This window comes from Silene latifolia, chromosome 1 (assembly GCF_048544455.1).
Source record: "Silene latifolia isolate original U9 population chromosome 1, ASM4854445v1, whole genome shotgun sequence".
NCBI lineage: Eukaryota > Viridiplantae > Streptophyta > Magnoliopsida > Caryophyllales > Caryophyllaceae > Silene > Silene latifolia.
The window spans coordinates 56,051,163-56,067,222 of NC_133526.1; the positions used below are offsets into that span (position 1 = coordinate 56,051,163).

Genomic DNA, 16,060 nt, shown 5'->3' on the forward strand with positions numbered 1-16,060 from the left:
AATTTTATCGATCGGAGGAAATTACGTCAGATAAATCATATGTTCTAATTGACCTGAAATGAATCCGACCGAACTTGTTACCTAATGAAAAGGATAATAGACCGACCCCTACGTTAACTATAACCAACCTAAACTTGTTATTGATTCGACACAATCCGACTCCGATACAACATCACCCGCTTAATCCTGACCATAACCGACCTAATCACCAAATTGCCACTACATGAAAACATAAATTAGTTGTTTGTAGAAAATTTACGGATAAATTTTAATAGGACATAGTTAAGGAATTTAAGCATGCAACATCGTAGAGCGGATTCGAAATTCGATGTGTCTTACCTAGTAGAACTGATAAAGGTTTAGTTCACATTTTATACATTTATATTTATTCGTTGTCACCAACCAACCAACGTGGGAGTCATCCATTGTGGTGATCTATATTTATTATAGTGATGTCAAAACTTTAGGCTTTGAGTTATTACAGTAGGATAAGAAGGGTGGTGATGTAATATCTGAAACATTATGGTGGGTGTAGTTAGTGGACGTAAGTATTTTGTAGTTGGGAAAGAAGATGGTAATGATGATTGCTTTGAGGTGTTTAAAGGATTGAGGAAGAATGGAGGTTGATAGGGCAAGGATAGGGAAGACTTGTTAGTCGCGGAAATTTGATAGTGGTCAATCATCCATCAATGTGCAGATGGAAGGAACTTTGGTGGTCGATAGGTGGGGAGTTTAACGACTTATGAGGAAAGTAGAAACGATGATTATTTGTTATGTTTGGGTGGTGTCGTGTTTGAAATAAGGGGATAAAAGAGAGTTGTTAATTGCTATCATGTTATGTTCATGATTGTAAGGTATTTTTCCTTAAAAATACTCAAATTTAAATGAGACAGTTATATGTGTGCAATATTCTCATTTCATATACATCTTTTATTTCTAAAATGTATTAATTTTAATTGCCAATAAAAAAAAATCTCACCTCATTTAAATTTCAATTCACTAAGACAAGTCAAAATCACGACAACAAATCGATTTAAGTCAATTTTAAATTTTTGTCATGTAAACAAAAGAAAATGAAAGAAACTCGGGATGGGCGGAGATTCCGAAGGAAAACACTTAACCATCAATTTATACGGAGTGCTTGATTAACTTGTTGTCCAACACCTCACCTCCTCCTTTACAACAAAATCTGTATTCTCTCTTTCTCTATTATCTCATCCTTCATTTTATTCACCTTTCATGGAGTCTGCTGCTCTTCTCAGATCCTCCATTTGTAAGTGTACCCTTTAATTTTCTCTTTTCTGCCTTCACCTCTATTCATTTTAATGTTTACCATATGCTTAGATTACCGTTTTCTGAACTCGTAGCTAACAGTTCTATTCAAACTTAATCTGTATCTGTTTTTGTATGACTTTTTCCCGAATTCATCTGATTAGCTCAAGCATGAATCACTGATTACTTTACCCCCCTTACCCAACTCATTCATTTTGACACTATATTTAGGAACGCTCCAATTGTCACACTGTGTCTTTCAGGTTACTTGTATTATTACGCTAATAGGCAATAGCATTTTGCTGATTAATACGGAGTAATTATTAAGGGCGTTCCGATTGTGACGGAACTAATGATTCATCACGCCTCACACACATGACTCCATGGAGGAAGCATTTCTTGATTGTTCCTGCAACATTGTCTCACTCTTTTTCATTCTGACATACACTATGCTTTAATGCTAGGTTCTTCTGGCGGTAATCCCCATGCATGGTTATCACGTAACAACCACGGCCTGGCTATGTGCTCTCCATCTTTAATTGTCGGAAAGGCCACTACTTCAGTCAGGAAAAGAGGACTTGTAGTGGCATGTGCAAACACACCTGAAGCGACTATATCATCAAACTCCGATTGTATGTTTTTATGTTTCACTCTCACATTATTTCCAAACTTCCAACAATCTCCTCCTACCATATTTGATGAATTTGGCATTAGATAACGGTTTAACTTATTTGATACCCCGCCAAGTACTTCTGATCCATATATATCATAGTATTAGAACTGGCTGAAAATAACCTTATTCCAACAATCTTCGCCTATTCGTAGTACTTACTGAATCGTAAATAACCTTATTCAAACAGCCTCACTAGATAATGGATTGAAAAGCTCCCCACAGAAACGTGCATCACGTGCTACCTTCCCTAGTGCATTCGAGGTAAGCTGGCTGTCTTCAAAGTAGTTTCTGTGATGTGTGTACCAATGTCACTGTTATGTAGCTTGTCTGGACTGCCTTAGAATGCTTTTATTACTGATATGTCATTTTCATGCAGTTATATCAAAGCCTTTTTACTGTAAAGAAAATCGCTAAGTAGGTAAATAGGGTGTTTATCTTGTTTGCGTTTTCCCAAATTTCATTTCTTAATGACAGGAATGCTATGATTTTGCCAAAGGTGTTGGTTATCCAAACTTTCTCCAATCACAGACATGCTCACATTTAAATAAAGGTATCCTTTTCCATGGGGATTCAGTCATGCACATGCATGACACCCGCATGCGAAAGACGCTAGTACTATTAGACCCTTGGTATTATGTGACCCCTTAATTTAATGTCAGCTAATGGTCAACCATCATAAATTTCAACTCTTTCTGTTCATTTTTCTAATTATGTTGTTTTTAAACTCCTTTCAGGCACTGCTATTGGAAGTCTGTGATGAGACTAGTGTTGCGGAATTACAGCTGAAGGTAAGGTTAAACTATCTGATTTTTTTGTGTACCATTCATCTCTATTATAAAGTAGTCCCGGTGGCCCATTCTTGAACATAAAAAAAAAAAAAGAGTATTTACGTAAAAGTCGGGTGGACTTCGGATCCAGTGGTTTCCTATGTTACTCGGACTCGTTTAAAAGTATCCGACACGGGTACGTGTCCAAGTATCGGACTCGGCTATTTTTTTTGAAAAATATGCATATTTTGGTCTAAAATGAGGTGTCCAAGTGTCACACCAATGTCCGAGTGTCGAGGGTCGGACACGGGTACGCGAGGAAATTAGAAGAGTCGGAGTAACATAGGTGGTTTCAGGTGCCAGATGAGAGGCTTTTCTTGTCCCAAGGGGTCCCTGATAAACTAGCGCACTAACAACTGTATCCATAGAGATCTCTAGAGCAATTGCATTGCTTGTACCATAAATACAATGCGTGTGGTAGAACTTTATTTGTTTAAAAATTATGCTAAATATTCACTATCTTAAAGTATACATTATATCAAATTGTTTATTTTTGTCCCCCTCATGGTAGCTTTCACTCCACATTTCGAGGTTTCAAATTGGTTCTAAATTTTGCCGTTGTAACTTGATAGTTTATAATAATTTTATATTTGTACTACTATGTGCCAAAGATTGTGCAATTGAGATGATACTGTTTTGCACATATGCATAAGTTTGCTAGTTGTCTGCAATTATAGAAAAGGCCTGTTCACTAAATTAAAAACATTATGTTATAGATCGGCGATTTCGAAATGCATTTAAAGAGAAACATTGGAGCCACTAATGCTCTTATCCCAATGGCCCCACCTGTTCCAAGTGAACCCATGGAGTTATCAGCTCCTGTTGCAGCATAAGTTTGCTAGTTGTCTGCAATTATAGAAAAGGCCTGTTCACTAAATTAAAAACATTATGTTATAGATCGGCGATTTCGAAATGCATTTAAAGAGAAACATTGGAGCCACTAATGCTCTTATCCCAATGGCCCCACCTGTTCCAAGTGAACCCATGGAGTTATCAGCTCCTGTTGCAGCCGCATCATCAACCCCAAAATCCTCTTCTGAAAAAAACAATCCCTTCTCAAGGGAAGCATCAGTTGTATCATCAAGAATTGCTTCTTTGGAAGCTTCTGGAGTCGGTGCATTTAAAGTAGTAACATCACCCACGGTATGTAATCAGATCTTGTGTACAAATTTCAAGTATTCCACTGAGAGATTACAATACGATTAAGGTTTCTCCTGAACTTCTAGGTGGGCTCATTCCAAAGAGGAAGAACAATTAAGGGGAAAAAACAACCACCTGTTTGCAAGAAGGTACACGCTTTCTAAATTTGTATTTCACTTCTTAGCAAAGATACCGAATTGGATTAATCTTCATATTAAAGCCCTTACAGATATTATGTACTTTATCTATGGAACAACGTATAACCTTAATTTTATGATCTACTACAACTCGGTTGTTTGTAATGGCCATGGGTATAAATTTAACTGTGAAGTATCAAGTATGTAACCTGTGTTCTAGATTTCTGGTATACAAGCTGAGTTTGTGAATGGTCTCTGGAGCAAGCTGGCTAGAATACTTCCTCCAGTTCATTCAATTCTATACGTTTGTGAAATCTTGTTTAGATTGTCTTACCGTTTATCCAAGCTGGTTGAACCCCCGAAAGAAGCACCAATCACTATCATGACTACATTGTGTATCAAATTTTTATAATTTTTATTAATATGTAACTAAAGATATGAACAAAAGAAAACGAGCATTGATAAACCCGTATAAAGCAAATGTATAGCATTGAATGTAATGGAGGAAGTATTAGTTAGTGGGTTGCAGGCATGAACATTTCTTATTTTTACTATTGGTTCTCAGGTTTCGATAAGTATGATGGACCTCTGAGATGAAATTAGTCTCTAAAACCTAGTATGAGTAAAATATGTCCAGCGGTCTTGTTGCTTTTACAAGCAAACCTTTCTTCTAGTGATAATATTACCATTTTTTCTTCTTTGGTGTAGTATTTGTAGTCAAACTTTACTATTGACATGCAGGGCGATGTTATCAAAGAGGGACAAGTAATTGGCTACATTGACCGGTTTGGCAGTCTGCTTCCCGTTAAGGTGAGTTTTTGACGTGATTCTTGTGTTGTGTTCTTCATTAACTTTAAAAATTTTCGCTAATGTTTGTAATTTTGAATCGAGCAGTCAGACGTAGATGGCGAGGTCTTGAAAATGCTTTTCGAAGAAGGAGGTATGTTGATAGTCCCTTCTTTTTCCATTTTAAGCAGCACATGTAAATTGATGCAGACGGGTTTCTTCTCTTCACTATAGCAAACCCTAAACACTCGTATTGTTCTCTACATTTATATCTTACAGAAGCTGTCGGCTATGGTGATCCTCTTGTTGCTGTACTGCCTTCATTTCATGGCCTCAATTGAATTAGAACATTGATGATCCGAGTCCTAGAACTCCATTTGAGAACTTAGCAAAGGCGCCAATTATCTGTCTCCATTTGAGTTTTTTTTTTCTTTTTTTTTTTTTTTTTTTGGATCCAAGTTTTTACATTTCACCAAGAAAAGAGACTGTAGAATAGATAATTCTTGAGATTCAGCTGTGTTGAAAGGTGATCTCGAGTGGTTCCTGCATATGCTCGCCGAGGCTAAGTCCCTGTGCTACGATATTCTAATTTTCTTTTGGTAGCTTTCTGTATGTGTCTTGTTGGGTTTCATCAAAGGAACCGTGTCAATTTTTTTCACGGTTGATTATTGACGGTTATTACAATCCCATAGGGTCATGTATTCTCAGAGCTTTATTTTACGCCAATATAAATATTTTTTTACAGCAATCTGTTTATTTTTGTCTAGCAGCTAGGATCATAGGGGTGTAACGTGTAAGTGACTTGAGCCGATACTGAGCTCGACTAAGCTCTAGATCAGATCATATCTAGAAATCGAACTCGGGCTCTTGAAATAATAGTTTGATCTCTGCTTGTATTATTTCCGAGGAGCTCTAGCCTGAGTTCCATTTTTTCACTAGCACTTTTTTCTTTGAGCATGATTTAGCTCAAGCTCGAAGCTCGAAGCTCGAAGTTCGGATAGGCTTTAGAGTGGCTCAGATTTGAGAGTTCCTGAAAAGGAAATATGGAAGAAACCCCGATAGGATGGAGTGTGAAGTTATTAGGCTGGATTAATTCAGGTTACATGTCAATCTCGGGTCCTCAGTTCTGGTGTAAGGTCTGATTATTGGAGTCGGGTCAATTTTGCATGGTCTATTATAGTCTATACATACACCACCGTCTCCTGCCACTAAAACCTTTCAGCCGCACACCCAAAAAGATCGCAGACGCCTTACCCGACCCACCCCAATTCCCTTTGTATCAGCCACCCTCCCCATTTGGAACCCACATCCCACCCACATAACCACGAACCCAAAATCCTATACTCCCCTCCCTTACCCTTTGAGAGTGGGGGAAGGAATTTCGGGTGAGAGGGTTTTTAAAGCTTTTGGGTTGGTTAGGGGAGTGGTGTGTAGACTGCGAATTGGGAGGATGCTTTGTATTGGCAGGTAGGAGGACCAGGTATAGTGTCGATAGTGTCTGGGAGTGTCGCTGGCCACTGCTGACCGTTGGGCAATTGCAGTGATGGGTGGTGGCAATGGTGGTGGTAGGTGTTGCTACTTGGTAGTGGGGTATGCATTGGGTGGTTAGGATTAGTAAGGGTAAGGGAATGGGTTACCCTTGGAGGTAAGAAGAGTTAAGTTGAGGAGTTTGGGAGTAAGAAACAATAAACAAAGCTTGTCCTTTCTTTTATACCCTTTACCAAACGCCATGACTAATGTCCTTATCCAGCAAAGCTCAAAATGCCAAGAAGAAATTATATTGAATCCAGGTAACAATTTCTGAGAATCCGTGAACGTTTAAGAGCTTGTAAAGAAGTAGCATTGATAATGTATCAAGTATGCGATTCAAAAGAGTAAACATGCAAGGTTCCTCTGAACAAAATTCTTAACTTCTGCATTGCAGTTGTCTGCAGAATAACTTCAGTTACAAAGATTAACATTGCTCTTGATTCATTATCATTATAAAATCCCCGGTTTTCGGACATCCAAGCTTAAGAAGCAAGCTTGTATTTAGTTATCAGAAGTCAATGTCAAAAACCATAAACCTAATATATCAGCTAGTTAAGCACACACCAGATTTACATTCAGAGGCGCAATTGACACAAGCACGTCATTCACTTGTTACAGGCTACCGCGGAGAAGAAGCATCTTTTTCCAACCGACTTCAAGTTTGCTAATTGCCACCCCTCACCTTCAGAATAACACTCCACCTGTGACCAAAAATTAGGACAAAACAGCAAATCGGTAAAAACAGAAGTGTCATACTGTCATCTGTTACTAGCATCTTTTATTAAAAGAGTCGTGCAGCATTGTCACATATTTATAAGGTTCCTTACGGCGATCATATGGTTACAAACTTACAACTAGTTGAACTAGAGAAGGATATTCAGAGCTTTTTGAGCTGATTTTTTCCGAAGTATTCGGGGTTGCCAGAAAAAGATGATAGGGCCAATATAAGGTTAATAAAGCCGATACAAGGTCAACAAAGCAAATACTAGACCGATACGGTTTATATGACCAACATAAAAACAAGCCGTGATAAACCGCGACATTAAACGCACCTCCACATCATAGGACGCAACTGACCATTGTTGCAATAGCAACTAACATTATGCATGTCAGAAGATGTTTACTAGCTCTAGTGCTCTACCATCATACTTGTCAGAAGATGCTTACCGTGTCTAAGATCTGACTGTTATCCATCATCCCACCGATGGCATAAATAGTGTTTCCTAGAGTCGCGGCTCCCATATATCCTCTAGCACAAGTCAAGGACTCTGACATCGTCCACGAACCAACACGAGGCTCGAATACTTCAACTGTTGGAACCATTTCAGCGCCATCATATCCACCAATGGCATATCTACAAAATAATTACACCATGGAAGTAACAAAGGAATACCAATTGGTGTTTCGCCTATGGCTAAACACGGTAAAGTCAAGGCAACATGTGAAAACGTATCAGTCTTTCAAATACATAGTTATAAAAAGGTTTATTGGGAACTACTCACAGCTTGTCATTTAAAACTGCCAAAGAATGACATCCTCTCCTCGTATTCAGGCTCCCTAGTTTCATCCATGAATATACACGAGGATCATATCTTTCAACAGACCTGCAAGGCATGTCCTAGAAGGGTTAGTCATTCTAGAAGCAGCAAGGAACTAGACTGGAATTTACATGTCTTATAATCACAAGCCATAATGAATTCTGAGCAAATGATAGGATAACAACGACAATGTTGCAATTTACAAGCTGTTCCAGTATGCCTTGAAAAAACAGGACATTCGATATGTGAAAAAACTTCCAAAGGGAACAACTGACTTGACTGAAAAGCGCAAAAAAACTTTATTCCATCACTTTCTTGGGTCCAATCTAATGTAACTCAGATCAGGTTAAAAGTATCTGATCGGCTTCATTTCCATGGGTCATACTCTAACCTATGAGAATTGTTCTTTCTGTTTTTTTTTTTTTGCTTAAACAAAAGGTATATGTCATAACGGTGTCCGAATGTTGAGTGACAGACACAGGTACTAGATGGAATGTGAAGGGTTGGTGTAATGTAGGGAGCATTACATGATACTTCAGCTACTTGCAATTGAAGCTTGTTGTAGAAATGCGACTATGAAAAGAAATTAAGCATTTACGGAGTACATAACATTCAGTTAATCTCAACTGACTTCTTTTCAAGAAGAAAAAAGAAGTCAAATAGAGCTAATTGAGTGAAACAGAGAGGGTGTCATTCAGTGCCTCACGTAGGTAAGATTTTGTCTTTCCCATGTCTCTATAGTCTGTCATTCAATGGTCAAATGCTTCCTCTACAGACTTTTGGATGTAGGTCGGACGTCCAACTGGCACATAATAGACACGACTACACTACAGTGTACAGAACTACGGACTCTATGGCATATGGATTATGTGGAGTTTCCAGGGGGTGACTTCCATTGTATCAGTAACTATGTTCTCTAAGGGTGTGTTTGGATTGGGGTATTTGAGGGGAAAAGAAAGGGAGGGATAATAGAGAATTTAAAATCCCTTGTTTGGATAGCAAATGAGTGTAGAGGGAAATGGAGGGGGAGATATTTGGAGGGATCCAATTTCCCTCCTCCAAGCCTAATCAAAATCTCTCCACAATAGGCAAGATTTGGAGGGAAATTGTATCCAAACAACCACACTCCATTCCTCCTCCCCTTCCCTTCTCTCCCTTTCCCTACCCTCCTACCCTCCTTCCCCTTTCCCTCCCTTTCCCTCCACTTTTGTTATCCAAACACACCCTAAAACGTTTTGCTTAGTACTTTGCAGTTGATCACATCCCAAAAAGCAGGCATCCCCTCCATACAGGTAAACCTTACTAAACTTGAATGTTAATAATACTGAATTTCCATGAAGAAATTCTCAGTCTTCACCATTACGAAAATGATAAAAGGTTAATCTAGCATCATGATATGACATCATGTCATGTTGTCATGTACTCCATACAAATTACTCCGAATACTAGTTTGCTAAGGTCATTACAAAAGATAGTCAGGTCAAGTGTAAGAAAATACAAATCTAGAAGAAGCTAATGTACGAAATAAAATAACTGACCTGAGATATTCCTGTCCATCATATCCACCAGCGACATACAGCACGCCATTTAATTCTGCTGCAGCTGAGCTAAAACGCTGGCATGCGATAGGAAAAGATTTATGTTAGTGTACTACAACCGAAAATTTTCCGAAAGAAATATTTTAGACAGACATGCATTCTATATGAATCCAGCTCGCAACATGTTTTCTGCTTCCAAACTAACTTTATCAACACCTAACAATTCAATATTCTAAATAAAGGTCTAAATAGGCCATAATCAAAGATTGTGGGCCGTAGCCGGTGTAGTCATACCACCCGGCTGTTAGGCAGGGGTGGGTGCTGGGGCAAACGTGGGGCGAACAAGGTCAATGCAGATTGCACAGAATTAGCAATGCACTAAAATGTTAACAGGAGAGCAAGGCAGATATAAACATGAAAATCGAGAACATTACCTTATGCGACATTGACCTGGTGACCATCCACTTTCCAATATTTAAGTCAAGCACTTCTACCTCTGACAAACAGCCAGTGTCATTTCCACCTCCAATAGCAAAGATCTTGCTAAGTAAAGAAGCACCCGCTAAGCTCCCTTTCTTTGTACTCAACTCAGGGCGCTTGACCCACTGGCGCTGTCCCAAATTGTATGATTCAACTTCAACCAGATAGGAATTAAAAGTTAATATTTCAACAGAAAATTTTATTAGGCGTAGAAGAGTAAAATAATGACGAGGTAATAAACATATCTAAAATCTTGTACCTGTGTCATACCAGGATGTCCCTTGTCCTCCACCACCTAAAACAAATACTTCTCCATTTAGTTCCACTGCAGATGCATATGGACGGATAGAGCTCATTGGTACAAGGGGTCGAATCAAGTCCACAGAAGGCAAGTATGACACCAAGTCTTGAAGCCATGAAGAGCCATCGAATCCTCCCACCAAAATAATATGATCACAAGATTGACAACAATCATCAGAGAGAGAGCGGGAGGAGCTCCCAGACTTTCCGTGATCAGATTCTAGCCTTTTAAGTCTGTTGTTCACTTCCACCTGCATTGTACATAAAATCAACACATAAAAACAAATAGAAAGTTTAAAAGATCCACTTCTCAGCCATAACAAATTCAATACTCCCTCATATTCTTTGGAATTGCTCAAATTTTCAAAATATGTGAGAATTTGAAGAAGAAAAAAAATGGGGCAATTGTAAAGGTTAAAGAATAGGAGGAAGCAGCTTTCATATCTTCAGAATCAATAGTGTCTTTGTCTTATACACTGATCCATCGCAGAATATAATTATCCTTTACTTAATTCAGTTCAGTATACACTCTTATTCATTCAGAGAACCCATGTATTTTCATGACTTGATCAAAAGCTACAAAAGTGAAAGAACAAAAAAGACGAAAAATTCATAGATTCGTGACAATAAAAACAATGTGGGTTGGAATGAGGGATGACAATCAGAGCTAAGTTGTAGAATATTTCTTACCAATTCTAGATCCATGCTCTCCATCTTTTGTGTTTGAGCTAGCTGTATTATTTTGATCTCTTCTACTGCTTGGAGTAACTGTGCAGAAAAGGTAGTTAAAAAAAATAGCTTGAAAGGTGAAAAGAAATGACCAGAAACATATCCAACCAGGGAAATCATGATACCTTGTCGAAAATTGCGCATATATCTGAGTTCACTTCTGAACTCATTTCTCCACTCGCTTCTCCAGCAGAAGAAGTTGTTTCTGATACAATAGTTGGAGGTGCTTCAGGGACACCAAAAGAAGCTTCATTTACAGTAGAAGGCGCGTTCTCAGACACGGTATAAAGGCTATCAGTTTCAGAATTTTCACTCACAGAATTTTCACTCTCAGAATCTTCTGTTTCCTCCTCCAACAAGGGACTTTGGGGTTTGAAAAGGGAGCTCCATGATTTACCTTCAGCATAACTTGTCACGTTATCCTTCGCAACTTCTTTTCCTTTGACAAATGTTGTTGAACTGGACTCTGGAAATATTTGAACACTGGTTTTGTCAGAGTTGGGAGCTTCTTGACGAGCAATTTCTTCAATTGACTTTTTTAAAAGATTTCCCCACTTGATCGAGGGAGTCTTTGAAGTACTTGGTACGGCTAGAGAAAGTGAGAGCGTTGAAATCAGCTTTTGGGTCTGAGTTTGGTCTAGTTCAAACCAAAAATAATTAGGATCATCCTGGTGGTAATTCTTAAGCAGGATGGACTTATACTGCTCCTCATTCAAAGGTTGGCAAAGCTTCTGAATCTTAACACGAACCTAAAAAGAAGGCATAACGAGAATTAAACAAATATTTATTATTACACATGCTGATATGCAGTGTTTACTTGACCCCCATAACCACAGTTCCTATAATGAAATACCTGAGCAGGAAACGGTGTAGTCTCCGACGCGTCCGATGTCCAAGCATGTTTGTCAATATTCATCTGTCCCAAAGATACAGCCTCGAAGATCCCAAAAAGTTTCCTATCAGTGCAGTTAAAGAGGAACAATGGCATGCCTACAGTAACATTTTGCACATATGCAAAATGTGCACCTGGTAAGCCTGTTCATGAATGACATAAAATTCTCTATAAAGCTACATTTGGTAAATTTAGCGAACTCTGTGAAAAACAAACACAATACAGCACAAAGATCAGTGGCCAACTCACCAAATAGTTGTTTAGAGATGCATTCCCTAAATGTCGACTTCTTGCAAGCAAAGATAACACTTGCGAGGTCTTTCTTTACAAGGTTGCGAGCAGACCATGGCTGACTATTCACCGTTAGCTTCTTTGTGTGTTTTTTCTGCACTGTGACTGATTCTGTCTTCCTGCCACCACGCATCCTATAAATAAAAACAAACTATGTATAATTCACCCATTACTTCTTCACATCAGTATTGCATAATCAGAATTTTGGATGGATATAGACTAAAAAGGACAAAACACTTGGTGCAGACAGAACAATACTCTTTTAGACACTTGACACTGTTGCACATACGGCAAAGCTAGCTCGGATCAGATATCTAAAAACTTGCATATATATAGTAGGAAAATATATTTTTGAATGGGATATCCAAGACTGGATTCAAAGCGGATAACAAATCAATGCAATCTTCATCACTAATCATTAGGAAACAGACTGTTTGTGAAGTAAAACAAAGGAGAATGTTATGTACATGATCCAACGTTCCATTACCCCAACCATTTAGGAGAATTCCTATGACACTCGATATAATGATCCGAATAAATCTAGGTAAAAGCATGTCTAGATGACATGCTCCGTATTTGTTAACGACATGCTCCGTATAAACATCACAATTAAACGGTCGATAATCATTAAGAAGCAGATTAAAAATAACACATCGGAACCCTAAATTCATCGGAAATTTGAGCGCTAACAACTACTCCTACTGTAATTCACAAGACGCAAAATTACTCCCTCATACATACAATAGTACAAATAAAAAATCTACAATACATCATCACAATTCACATTTCCACAAATAAAAGAGCGGAATTGAGCGAGGATGACATGAAAAATGATAGAACAAAAAACGTAGAAAAAAAACGATTGAAAAAGTTATACCTTTTTCCTTTCACCATTTTAGTGGAGAGAGAAAGATGAAGGTGAAGAGGAGAGGGAAAGAGGAGGTTAAAAATGGAGAAATTCAAGTGTAGTAAGGAAGTGTAGGTGTGTGTAGGTTTAAGAGGCAAGTAAGTGGTGAGAGAAGATGGTGAAGCGCCAAAATGGTGGAAAAAATGGAAATTTGTTGCGTACGGATACTTTCTTTTCACTATCAAATGACGGTATTACCCCTATATTGATACTTTAAATAGCTCTACTTACGTGCTACATGTCTAACCCATTCTCGTCTCCTGCATTTACTTGCCTTGGTCATCTTAATTACCTTTTTTTTTTTTTTTTTTTTTTTTTTGACAATAATGAACTGCATATATATAAATGTAACCAGAGAGTATACGACTTAGCCAGTGGCCAGACTAACTGACCAGTGAACGTACAAACGAAGGAAACTACGAATTGTGCTCAACGTGTGGCACACTCCGACTGCATCTTAGCGTTGTGGAGGCCGAATCGAGGATAATTTTTTTGATGTTACTCCTCGAAGAAACAGTTTGTGAAGGCGAGTGAGCTCTGTACATGGTGAGAAGGAGGCCTTTCGTCGAGGCTGCAAACACCGTGGAAGCCCTCACATTCTGAAAAACTAGATTGTCTGCCATTGTATCCAAGGAAGAAACAGTGTAGCAATCCCTTAGAGCTGACCTGTGAACTGGAATAAAGTATGTTATATCAGGAGAAAACAGAGCACAGTTTAAGACTGGTATTGAAATCTTGATAGAAGATCTAGCAAAGGAAGGCCAAAACACCGACAGCTGGGAATGAGATGCAAAAAGATAGTCCGACAAATGTAAAACCTGAACCGGATCAAGACTACAGTTGTCAAAGACTACCGAATTACGAACCATCCAAATAGCCTTTATAATACAAAGAAAACGAAGAAGGCACCGATCAGCATGCGAAGTGTCTGTGAAAAAAAACAACAAAATCTGCAAGCCATTTTTGCAAACATACCCCTGGGTTAGCAACCGAATTAATACCAAGAGGCGAAGAAAGCCAAACATGTCTAGAAACAGAACACGAACGAAAAAGATGATCTAAAGACTCTGGAAAAGAGTGACAAAACACACAGGAGGTACTAACCTGAAGGCCTCTGACAGATAGATTATCTAAAGAAGGAAGGATATTATGTACAATACGCCAAACCAGGAGAGGGAGCTTAGGAGAACAACGGAGATTCCAAAGAACTTTCCAAGGAAAGGAAGAGTAAAACGAGGGAGAGCAGGAAGTAGGCATGTGGGATAACAAGAAGTCGTTGTAACACCCCCATATTCAGAGGAGCCTTAACTAGGCCTTCCTTAGCATATAAGGGCGTTACCATCTCGGTTGCCCGAGGAAAGTAATTATCAAACGTCAATAAAAGAACTATTAAGTTGTGTTACAAGTGACTTAAACCAAAATACAACACAAAGGTACAACTCAAGGACTACTCGCTATGACCATCATAACTCGTGAAGACTCATCCCTGCCCGGAAACCAGCTATCAGCATCCTCAACACCTGTTAAGACCGACTGCTCACCATAAGGGATCACGGCAGACACATAACAAACAACCACACAAGGTCAGTACTGAGATAAGACAAGACAACTACAAACAACAATACCAACAGTGACACTAGTCCCAACTGCAATCACAACAATCCATCCAAACCTGTCACCGACTGTCCACTGGACCAGTCCTGCCAGTGGGGGACCGCAGCCGTTCCCACCTAAGCCCCGCTCATCAAACGAGCGACAACCCTGTCCCATAAATGTGCACATCCCCTCCCGTGGCGGGTTCCACGAAGGGCGAAACTAGGGCGTGAGATCACTCCCGCAAGTGACCCCACTCAGCCGAGAACGCATCTCGAGAACCATCAACAGCAACCGCAACCACAAACGCAACACATACAAAACACTATATCAAACAACCACAATATTACCACAACGACCGACACACTAGACCGTCTACAGAAACTGGGTAGGCGAACCTACCTTTAAGCGACCGCAACCAATCCATGCCGACAGATAACACATCCAGCAACCAAGCAAAGCCTATTATCATCATGCAAATCTCTATTACTACAAGCAAAACCCTAACTATAGAAGCAAAGGCACGGATGATGAATATGACATACCTAATAGGGGAAACTCCGTAAGAGACCGCTACCCGACTCAAGAGACGCTCTCCTAAGACTCAAGGATCTTCAAAAGGCACCCATGGAGGTTTTGTGATGAAGGGAAGGGAAAGAGGCGGCTGAAGGATAGGAGGAAAGTGGCGAAAGTGATTTGCGGATTTAACAAAACGCGATATAAAACCCTCGCTGAAAACCAGGCACTCGATCGAGTACCCAACCTACTCGATCGAGTGGCCCCCTACTCGATCGAGTACCCTAGCTACTCGATCGAGTAGCCTCTACTCTATCGAGTACCACTCTTAAAACGCACCCCAAGATGGTTTGGCATACTTCCCTAAGGTTACTCCCGCTCCCAAGGGCAGTCAACGCTGGTCAAAGGATCCCTAAAAGGGCGGGTATTACAGTCTTCCCCCCTTAAAAAGAACTTCGTCCCCGAAGTTCAACTCACCTCTCCCGCTCATGGCACGGAACCAACACAATCTCACCAATCTTCCCGGTCAGACCATCACTCCTTGTAAATACTATTTCCCCCCCCCCCATGTCATCATCATCACCGTCCACACCTAAACCTATTGACTCTTGCCACTATCATGCAAGCTTTATCACAGTCAACCGTTATTTTATATACACATAAAACATCCGACGCGCAGTGCGAATCGCCGCTCACGAACTTCCAACATACACTAATTACTGTCCAACCGTCCATCTAGAACATGTCTCATATCAACTTTCATGTGGTACAACTAATGCCACCATGTTACTTGGCAACATGATTCAGATACAATCACACTCACTTTAAAGAACCAAAAAAAATAAGTCGTTATAATTCAACAACAAAATATTTTTTTTTTTTTTTTTTTTTTTAACACATGACACCAACCA

The 16,060-nt window shown here is 39.4% G+C and overlaps 3 protein-coding genes across 4 annotated transcripts; 2 read left to right on the plus strand and 1 right to left on the minus strand.

Moving 5' to 3' along the window:
- The first annotated feature begins 1,065 nt into the window (after window positions 1-1,065).
- LOC141605767 (uncharacterized) lies at window positions 1,066-3,633 on the plus strand. Its single transcript, XM_074424656.1, has 5 exons — window positions 1,066-1,273; window positions 1,737-1,904; window positions 2,133-2,206; window positions 2,680-2,733; window positions 3,489-3,633. Exons 1-5 carry the CDS (start codon window positions 1,240-1,242, stop codon window positions 3,603-3,605), a joined length of 447 nt encoding a protein of 148 aa, XP_074280757.1. The 5' UTR covers window positions 1,066-1,239; the 3' UTR covers window positions 3,606-3,633.
- Window positions 3,634-3,636: 3 nt separating this feature from the next.
- Window positions 3,637-5,583, plus strand: LOC141605756 (uncharacterized). Its single transcript, XM_074424645.1, has 5 exons — window positions 3,637-3,915; window positions 3,999-4,061; window positions 4,791-4,859; window positions 4,944-4,989; window positions 5,115-5,583. Exons 1-5 carry the CDS (start codon window positions 3,685-3,687, stop codon window positions 5,174-5,176), a joined length of 471 nt encoding a protein of 156 aa, XP_074280746.1. The 5' UTR covers window positions 3,637-3,684; the 3' UTR covers window positions 5,177-5,583.
- A 1,066-nt stretch (window positions 5,584-6,649) lies between these two features.
- Window positions 6,650-13,154, minus strand: LOC141605770 (uncharacterized). Of its 2 annotated transcripts, XM_074424663.1 has the most exons (11): window positions 13,011-13,154; window positions 12,092-12,267; window positions 11,804-11,985; window positions 11,076-11,699; window positions 10,912-10,989; window positions 10,181-10,472; window positions 9,876-10,075; window positions 9,442-9,518; window positions 7,868-7,969; window positions 7,533-7,719; window positions 6,650-7,066 (listed from the first exon to the last, which is right to left on the minus strand). In XM_074424663.1, exons 1-11 carry the CDS (start codon window positions 13,025-13,027, stop codon window positions 6,971-6,973), a joined length of 2,031 nt encoding a protein of 676 aa, XP_074280764.1. In that variant the 5' UTR covers window positions 13,028-13,154; the 3' UTR covers window positions 6,650-6,970. The 2 variants fall into 2 exon arrangements, 1 of the variants encoding a protein (XP_074280764.1); XR_012526473.1 differs by lacking the exons at window positions 6,650-7,066; window positions 7,533-7,719 and having other exon boundaries at window positions 7,868-8,819; window positions 9,128-9,518; window positions 13,011-13,141.
- Between the last annotated feature and the right edge of the window lie 2,906 nt (window positions 13,155-16,060).

Bases quoted from the DNA above. Each gene is read 5' to 3' on its own strand.
- LOC141605756 (XM_074424645.1), top strand. From the start codon at position 3,685: ATGCATTTAAAGAGAAACATTGGAGCCACTAATGCTCTTATCCCAATG. The intron at 3,916-3,998 runs GTATGTAATCAG...CTGAACTTCTAG, and splicing joins AAGTAGTAACATCACCCACG to GTGGGCTCATTCCAAAGAGG. The intron at 4,990-5,114 runs GTATGTTGATAG...TATATCTTACAG, and splicing joins AATGCTTTTCGAAGAAGGAG to AAGCTGTCGGCTATGGTGAT.
- LOC141605767 (XM_074424656.1), top strand. From the start codon at position 1,240: ATGGAGTCTGCTGCTCTTCTCAGATCCTCCATTT. The intron at 1,905-2,132 runs GTATGTTTTTAT...TTATTCAAACAG, and splicing joins TATATCATCAAACTCCGATT to CCTCACTAGATAATGGATTG. The intron at 2,207-2,679 runs GTAAGCTGGCTG...AACTCCTTTCAG, and splicing joins CCTTCCCTAGTGCATTCGAG to GCACTGCTATTGGAAGTCTG.
- LOC141605770 (XM_074424663.1), bottom strand. The intron at 9,519-9,875 runs GTAATGTTCTCG...ATCGCATGCCAG, and splicing joins CCAGGTCAATGTCGCATAAG to CGTTTTAGCTCAGCTGCAGC. The intron at 7,970-9,441 runs GTCAGTTATTTT...CATGCCTTGCAG, and splicing joins GATGGACAGGAATATCTCAG to GTCTGTTGAAAGATATGATC.